At 43.7% G+C, this 8,250-nt stretch overlaps 3 protein-coding genes across 4 annotated transcripts in view; all 3 read right to left on the reverse strand.

Annotated features, from left to right (window-relative positions):
• Nucleotides 1-324, reverse strand: part of LOC120449300 — a 34,251-nt gene extending 33,927 nt beyond the window's left edge. Inside the window, exon 1 of the mRNA XM_039631692.1 lies at nt 6-324. The gene's annotated coding sequence lies outside the window, so the exon portion shown is untranslated. The remainder of the gene's footprint in view (nt 1-5) is intronic.
• Nucleotides 325-1,397: 1,073 nt separating this feature from the next.
• LOC120448314 (cell wall protein IFF6) lies at nt 1,398-5,726 on the reverse strand. Of its 2 annotated transcripts, XM_039630262.1 has the most exons (3): nt 5,698-5,726; nt 4,179-5,639; nt 1,398-3,806 (listed from the first exon to the last, which is right to left on the reverse strand). In XM_039630262.1, the coding sequence occupies exons 1-3, from the start codon at nt 5,705-5,707 to the stop codon at nt 1,669-1,671; spliced, it is 3,609 nt and encodes a 1,202-aa protein (XP_039486196.1). In that variant the 5' UTR covers nt 5,708-5,726; the 3' UTR covers nt 1,398-1,668. The 2 variants fall into 2 exon arrangements, with proteins under 2 accessions (XP_039486196.1, XP_039486195.1); XM_039630261.1 differs by having other exon boundaries at nt 1,398-5,639.
• A 1,942-nt stretch (nt 5,727-7,668) lies between these two features.
• Nucleotides 7,669-8,126, reverse strand: LOC120448726 (mitochondrial import inner membrane translocase subunit Tim13). The gene has a single exon (XM_039630898.2). The coding sequence runs from the start codon at nt 8,011-8,013 to the stop codon at nt 7,732-7,734; it is 282 nt and encodes a 93-aa protein (XP_039486832.1). The 5' UTR covers nt 8,014-8,126; the 3' UTR covers nt 7,669-7,731.
• Nucleotides 8,127-8,250: the final 124 nt, after the last annotated feature.

Genomic DNA, 8,250 nt, shown 5'->3' on the forward strand with positions numbered 1-8,250 from the left:
TTTACCTTCAAGCACTCGCTGCCGAAAGCTAACAGCTAGAGTTAACAGCTGCCAGCAAGTGGACAGCCCCGCTGTTGGGCTTATCGATTGCCAAGCCGTGTGCGAGCGAGACGGCAATGCAGCTCCACTGAGACTCCACAAAAAAAAGGGTGGACAGCTTGGATTTTTAACTTAGCGATTAGAAAAGTTACTTGTTTGCGTTATGATCACTGTGAATTCAGCGCATTGAATGCGATTACGAATTTCCGTTGTATTTGTTTATATTTTCAATGCACTGGCTGGGCACATCCCTTTCAAACGAATCATTGTGGTAACCGGAACGCAGCGAAGTTGACGGCGAACTGAAGCCGGCGCCTTTGGTGGTAGAAAAAACCTGCCACCTAAAATCAACCACCCCATGTGGCACGCTCTCTTAGCACACATTGCGAAACTCCCCCTATTTTTTGACACTCTCTCCCTTAGGCACAGTTCACTGTACTCAAATTTGGCGCCCTGTTAGGCAGAATGCGAATCAGTTTAATTTTTAACATATTAATTTAACTTTAATATTTATTTAAGGAACACCTTGTTACTTAGAAGTGGCGCACGAATAGGGAACATTTTAACATTCCTTTGCGACTAAGAAATATAAAATATTCAAGTAAATATAATACTAATATTACACATAGTATTCACATAGCTTTTATCTAACTGAAACATCTTACTCAGAAGAGTAAGATTCCAATTTCAACTCTATCTAAAAACAGCACTGAAAAATGGGTGGGTGGAGTCGTGAGCTCTTATCAGATGGCAAGTGTAACATGAGACTGGTGCGTCTGCTGTCTGGACTTGCCTTAGAATCAAATCGATTTCGAGGCCGCACCATCACCCCCAATACTACTATCGATGAGTTGGCGCGCAAAAGGAGCCGTGTCCTGTAATTTGTCGCCGCACGACAGTGACGCAAAGTGCCTGTCAGTCTGCCACGTCCACCCACAAAAGGTTCCTCCCCCTGATTTCTGGACAATTTAATTATACCCGAAGACGGAGCGCAGACGAGTCGGAGTCGGCTTTAAGGTAACCGGAGCTGGAACGCTCCCTACTTTCTGAAGCAGTCGAGCCTAAGCGCCTACGTCAGAGCCATCAGAAACATCAGAAGGAGCAGAAACACGCGTTTTATCTCGTAATTAAATTTAAATGGGATAACTTTGTGGCCGGGAGTCACTTCCGTAGCACAAAGAAATTAGCGAGTGTCTGGCCTTTGCACGCGAAAACACACCAGATAGCTAGCTTGAATTATAATGGGCAGACGGCTTAGTTGATAGTCGCATTGCATAGAACTGTTTCTGATTACTGAATTGCCAAGCACTTTGTTCTCTCCTTACAACTGAACAAAAATAATCCGAATTACTTAGGAATAAATGTGCAAACAGTTTATATGTACTTTATTCGTTTTGTAAATACTAGGCAGATAAAGTAATTTATTGAACACTTCAACTGGCTAGGTCGTATTAGAGTCTGCTTGTAACTTTCGTGTCAGTAACCACTCTAAAACAGAATAATATCGTTAATTTTACCCATCAACCCATTGTATACCTATGTATATATGTATATTCAAAACCCTTTCACCAAATTTCTAAACCTAGATTAAAGATTATGCCTCTTATGTTTATGAATGAGTTCCAGTGCTTAGGTCACCTTAGCCAGCCGCTGGTCTATGCACTTCTGACTTCGAAGGTCAAACCAATTTCCCGGACTGCAGTAATGCAAAACCGCTTTTCCCTTCAAGCAAACATAATACTTGTTATGCTGCTTCACGTCTCCAAATCGTGTATCCTCTTTCACTGTGGTGCAATCCGGCACTCCCTCCGCTAGTAGTGCTCCATGGGTATCAGCCTGAGATTCCTCTAAGACGCACTGAACCAGGATTGGGTAGTTACAAAAGTTTGATTTGGTGTCAAAGTGTAGACCCCGTGGACACTGTCGAGGTATAGCCCGTCCATTGGCACAAACATAAAACTTGCTGCATGACTTTGGATCCCTCACATAGGCGCCATTTCGCAAGGACTTACAGTCAGGAGGTGATCCGGTATCCGAGGGTTTCTTCGTAACATTTTCTACGACCTCATCGAGGGAGCAGTCCACTAAACTGGGAAAATTACAGACCTTCCTCTTTATGTCGAAGTAGAGATTTCTGGGACAGTGGCTAGGAACTGCTTTGCCATTCAGACATACATAATATCTATTGCATGACTGGAGGTCCCGAAGAAAGGCTCCATTCGGCATGTTCTTGCAATCAGTACTTTCTTCTTGGTGACCCGGGGTCGTTCCAGTTGAGGGTCTTAGAGTTGAGGTTCCAGCTACAAAACCCTCGGTCGAATGATTTGGAGTCGGATGAGCGGTATACGCACTTGTGGAGCTCTCTCTTGGTGGATCGGGCGGACAAGGAGTCGCGCCTTTAGGTGGAGACTCCGATGAACTGTTTCCCGGCGTACTTGTCGAAGGTCCCTGGCTTAAGGGGTTAGTGGTAGTAAAGGGAGCTCCACTTGTAGAAGAGATTCCGCTTTCGGACCCACTGTTTCCGGAATCATTTCCTGGGGTACTGGGCGAAGGTTGCGGGCTTGAGGGACTATCGGTGGTACATGGAGATCTAGTTGTGGAAGAGTTTCCGTTCTCAGATCCACTGTTTCCGGAATCATTTCCTGGGGTACTTGGCGAAGGTTGCGGGCTTGAGGGATTATCGGTAGTACATGGGGCTCCACTTGTGGGTGAGATTCCGTTTCCGCCACCATTTCCTGGCGTACTTGCCGAAGGTTCTGGGCTTGAGGGATTATCGGTGGTACATGGAGATCTAGTTGTGGAAGAGTTTCCGTTCTCAGACCCATTGTTTCCGCCACCATTTCCTGCGGTACTTGGCGAAGGTTCTGGATTGTTGGTGGTACACGGGGCTCCACTTGTGGATGACACTTCGTTCCTCTCAGTTGTAGTGTCGTAAACAGGTTCTGAAGTCAGGACATCTTCTGTTGTACTCTGAGGAGTTGGTGCTGTCGATGGATTTTCAGACGTTATTTCCGTTGCAGGTTCAGAGGTCGAGGGATTCTCGGAACTGGTAATAGAATCCTCTGTCGAACTTTGTGGAGATGATTGTGTCGATGACGAATTTTCAGAGTTTTCAGTGGTCTCTGTTGACGATTCTGATGTAGTGGGATTTTCAGAGCTTGTTGTACTTTCAAGAGTAGAGCTTTCAACTGATGGACTTGTAGATGAGAGACTTTCTTGTGTCGAACTATTTGGCTCCTCTGTCACTCCTGTTGTTGATTCCGTAGACAAAGGACCTTCAGTGGTAGAGCTACTTTCTTGGGTACTTTCTGGTAGCGATTGCGTTGAGGAAGATTCATCTGTCGCTGCTGTAGAAGATTCGCTGGGCAAAGGACTTTCAGTGGTACTTTCTTGGGTCGTACTATCTGGTAAAGATTCTGTTGACGAAGGCTGATCTGTCACTCCTGTTGATGATTCCGTAGACAAAGGACCTTCGGTGGTAGAGCTACTTTCTTGGGTCGTACTATCATTTGAAGATTCCGTTGAAGAAGACTCATCAGTTGATGATTCCGTAGACAAAGGACCTTCTGTGGTAGAGCTACTTTCTAGGGTCGTACTATCATTTGAAGATTCCGTTGAAGAAGACTCATCAGTTGATAATTCCGTAGACAAAGGACCTTCTGTGGTAGAGCTACTTTCTTGGGTCGTACTATCATTTGAAGATTCCGTTGAAGAAGACTCATCAGTCGGTGATTCCGTAGACAAAGGACCTTCGGTGGAAGAGCTACTTTCTTGGGTCGTACTATCATTTGAAGATTCCGTTGAAGAAGACTCATCAGTTGATGATTCCGTAGACAAAGGACCTTCTGTGGTAGAGCTACTTTCTAGGGTCGTACTATCATTTGAAGATTCCGTTGAAGAAGACTCATCAGTTGATAATTCCGTAGACAAAGGACCTTCTGTGGTAGAGCTACTTTCTTGGGTCGTACTATCATTTGAAGATTCCGTTGAAGAAGACTCATCAGTCGGTGATTCCGTAGACAAAGGACCTTCTGTGGTAGAGCTACTTTCTTGGGTCGTACTATCATTTGAAGATTCCGTTGAAGAAGACTCATCAGTCGGTGATTCCGTAGACAAAGGACCTTCGGTGGAAGAGCTACTTTCTTGGGTCGAACTATCATTTGAAGATTCCGTTGAAGAAGACTCTTCAGTCGCTTTTGTCGATGATTCGGTAGACAGAGAACTTTCCGTGCTTAAGCTGCTTTCCTGGGTCGTACTATCAGGTGGAGATTCTGTTGACGAAGGCTCATCTGTCACTCCCGTCGATGATTCGGTAGGTGACGGACTTTCAGTGGTACCTTCTTGGGTCGTACTATCTGATGAAGATTCCGTTGACGAAGGCTGATCCGTCACTTCTGTCGAAGATTCGGTAGACCAGGGACTTTCAGTGCTTGAGCTACTTTCTTGGGTACTTTCTGGTAGCAATTGCGTTGAGGAAGATTCATCTGTCGCTGCTGTCGATGATTCAGTGGGTAAAGGACTTTCAGTAGTTGAGCTACTATCTTGGGTCGTACTATCTGGTAAAGACTCTGTGGATGAAGACTCATCTGTCGCTTCTGTAGATGATTCTAAGGCAACAAGACCTTCTGTGCTTGAGCTACTATCTTGGGTACTTTCTGAAGAGGATGAAGAAGACTCATTAGTCGTTTCTGTAGATGATTCGTTGGTCAAAGGACTTTCAGTGCTTGAGCTACTATCTTGGGTCGTACTATCTGGTAAGGACTCTGTGGACTCTGTCGCTTCTGTAGATGATTCGAAGGCAACAATACTTTCCGTGCTCAAGCTACTTTCCTGTTTCGTACTATCAGGAAGAGATTCTGTTGAAGAAGATTCATCTGCCGCTTCTGTAGATGGTTCAGTAGGCACGATACTTTCAGAGCTCAAGATTATGTCCTCAAAGGAAGCTTCTGTAGACAGCGAAGTTTCAGAGCTTGAAGGACTTTCTAGTGTAGAACTTTCTTGTATAGATTCAGTGGAGGAATCCTCTTCCGGCACGCCTGTGGACGATTCCTGCGTCGAACTTTCTGTTGCACCTTCAGACGGAGAAGTTGGAACTTCAGAGTTGGTTATGATATCCTCCTTAAAATTATCCTGCGAGCTGGAAGATGTAAGCGGTTTTGGACCTGAGCTCGACAAATGCGGAATTCCAACGGCACTGTCAAATAATTGGTAGTGGGCCACAGGTTTGGGTTTAAGGGGCGAAGGTGTCGTGTCATGGGAGTTGCCCCAGAGATTGGCAAAGAAATTGAAGTTTCCGAAAATGTTGAATATAAGGGGTCTGTCCACGTTGATATTTTGCTTGATGCTAACATCCTTCTTATCATCAGTTGATTTTTTGATCGCTAGGGCTGCATGGTTTTTATTCAAACAGCCCTGCGATTGAGCATCAAATAAGTATCCATTCTCGCAGGTATTTTTTATAGATCCAAGGAAACCAAGGCATAGGTAATACGATTGGGGATCATCGGAGTCGACTGCTCTGGATCCAAACGATTGCCCCGCACAGAAGTCCTTTCCCAGGGCCTGGGGAAGGATCCAAAGAAAAGCCCATAGGACTTGTACTAAAAAAATAATACTAAATTAATATCCGTGGGGCTTATAAATTGTAATGCAACGTACCGACTAGCATTTTAAAAGCACATTGAAGAAAATGCAACGGAGTGGAAGATTTTCTTTGTTTTTATACGTTAAAGTTCCTCAGAAAAACAAGAAAACAATCTCAAGTGGAATATGTAAGTAAAATGTTAAGTACAGGTATTTTAAATAAATTAGACACTAACCAAAACAGAATGGGTACCGTGTGTTACAGATGTTTCGTAATGGAGTGGAAAATACATCGTTTTCTGAATAACGAAAACAACATTCTTTTTTCAAAGAAAACCTTCTCGCAAGAAACCAAAAATTCATTGCAGGTCAAAAAAGGTTTGATAAGAATACTTTTAAAATGTTACAGATATTATCTTGTTAAATTCTTTATCACAAGCGAACCTATCACTTGACCAAGCTTAGTAGGTAAATTTCATAGAACAACCTATTTAAAGATCGTGATTAGCGATTTTATTGTCTTTTGATTGTTCTCCTAATCTGGAAGCATAATGGAGCTGTCAGCATGCCTTTATCTCAGCTCACCTTGCGCGGACGCCAATGTCGCCTGCGGGTGATAGAGTAACGGCTGCCTCAACCAACTCCACGCCCCTTTTGGGGCAAAACCACCGCCCCCCACCTAGGTGGCAACCCACACCCACCCACCACAACCCACCCGTCCCTCGGCGGCCAAACATTTCCGATTAGTTGTACAGATAACAGGGCCGTCTCAGCACTTATCGCACCCGTATTCTTGCAATGATTACTGAAAACCCCGGTGCACTTGCTTTTGTTGTTGTTGTTGCTATTTGGGGAGGGCGGGACAGGTGGGCGTTATCACTATTTTTAGAACGATAGAAAGCTCTGGGCGGCAAGCTCCGAACTCCGGCATATAGCAGTGTTTTGGCCCGCACTCTTATCGTAACTTGTGTGGCTTCGAATGTACCTAGTTGAGGAAAAATCCCATGTCGGATTTTGTTACCTCTGGTATTCGAGCCAATAAGTTCGGCCACGAATTCGCATTTTATCTTTTGCATTTTTATTATTTTCGATTTTTCGGTTTTCTTTTTTTTTCTTTTTTGTATTAATTTTTAAATAACCTGCAGCGTATTTTTTTTGGCCAGTGCACGGGGTCATCTGCACCTACTAAATTTGGCGTAATTTTCGATGTCCGTACATTCGCTAGCACTGATATCAGTAAATTTTCTGCCAGGTTTTTGGCGTGGTTTACCACTTGGCCAACCAACGAAAATTAATGCAGTCAGGTTAATTTTGATTTAAGTGGCCTTAGATCGGCAAGCCTATCAGGAAGTGGTGTTTTTTGTTTCAGAACCGCGATCTCCGGAAAATAAATGCGTTGTCATGCTTATATGGTCAAATAATCTTTAAATTACATAATAAAAAAGAAATGTGTTCTATAACCAGTAAAAATCCATCCTAAGAAATCATTTCCTGTAAGATATAAATGAACATTTATAAGCATTTATAATCATGTAATCATAAATGGCGTTCCAGGGAATTTATTGCAAACTTATAATGGTTTAAAGTAACCTTTACTTGCATTAGATATAAGACAAGGTGTATCTGCTTAAAAGGCCAAAATCCCATAATGTAAGAAAAATCTCTATCGAGTTGGCAAGAAAGTCGAGGCGAATTTGCATATAGTGGAAAATGGTGCAATGGATTAGAGTGGTCTCGAAACTACACACTTGAGTGCTGGGTAAACCGGCTCCTCCGGGCAAACTGCATTTGGGCCAGTGAGCCGAGCACTTGCTCATCCGTTAGCTAACGAGACCATTCCAAACACGATAACGATCAGGAAAAGTGCACATATCAAGCTGGAAACTATGAGCTTATACCCATAGACATATAGACAAGACCCCCAACCCTCCGTAGGGTCTTCACTTGCAATTGCATTCCCTATAATCAGCCGGCTATCACTTCAGCTGCGATAAGCGTGCTGGCAAGGGTTAACTGTCATTAGATTATGAACGACTCAAAATCGAGTTGAGATTGGATCAAAAACAAAATAAATTCAGCTTTAATTACAAGGTGGCCGAGACTCGGGTCTTAGCTGCTCATCTCCTCCACCGAGTCCATTGTCCTGTACTGTTCCCTCTGCAGACGATTGCCATAGGTGCGCGACACCAGATTCCAGGCGTCCATGAAGCGATCCATGCACTGCGAAATGCATCGCTGCTCGCTGGTGTCCAGTGATTTGCCCGGCTTCTGGATGCACTTCTTGAAGCACTTCTCCGTCATCTTCGAGAGCATCTCCTGGGCGTTGGCCAATGCGATCTGCTGTTTCACCTGGCTCATCAGCTCACCCTTCTCCATGTTGGCAGCCGCCATTCCGGTACTTGCTGGTTAAACAATTTAAATTTATAATCTCCTAAAATCTGAACGCTTTAAGCTTGTTTAGTCCAAATAGGGAAAACTCGGACAGAAGGTACACAGCTTACTGTTTGTCCTAATACACTAGAAAATATTTATCATCTTGCTCAACTAAAATATCGCTTTTGCGATCATTTATATTCGTTTTTATTTGTAAATGGGAATAGCAGAATGAGCAGACTTAGATGATTAGAA

Source organism: Drosophila santomea, chromosome 3L, assembly GCF_016746245.2.
Source record: "Drosophila santomea strain STO CAGO 1482 chromosome 3L, Prin_Dsan_1.1, whole genome shotgun sequence".
Taxonomy (NCBI): domain Eukaryota; kingdom Metazoa; phylum Arthropoda; class Insecta; order Diptera; family Drosophilidae; genus Drosophila; species Drosophila santomea.

Coding starts and splice junctions, on each gene's coding strand:
- LOC120448726 (XM_039630898.2), bottom strand. CDS start 8,013: ATGGCGGCTGCCAACATGGAGAAGGGTGAGCTGATGAGCCAGGTGAAA.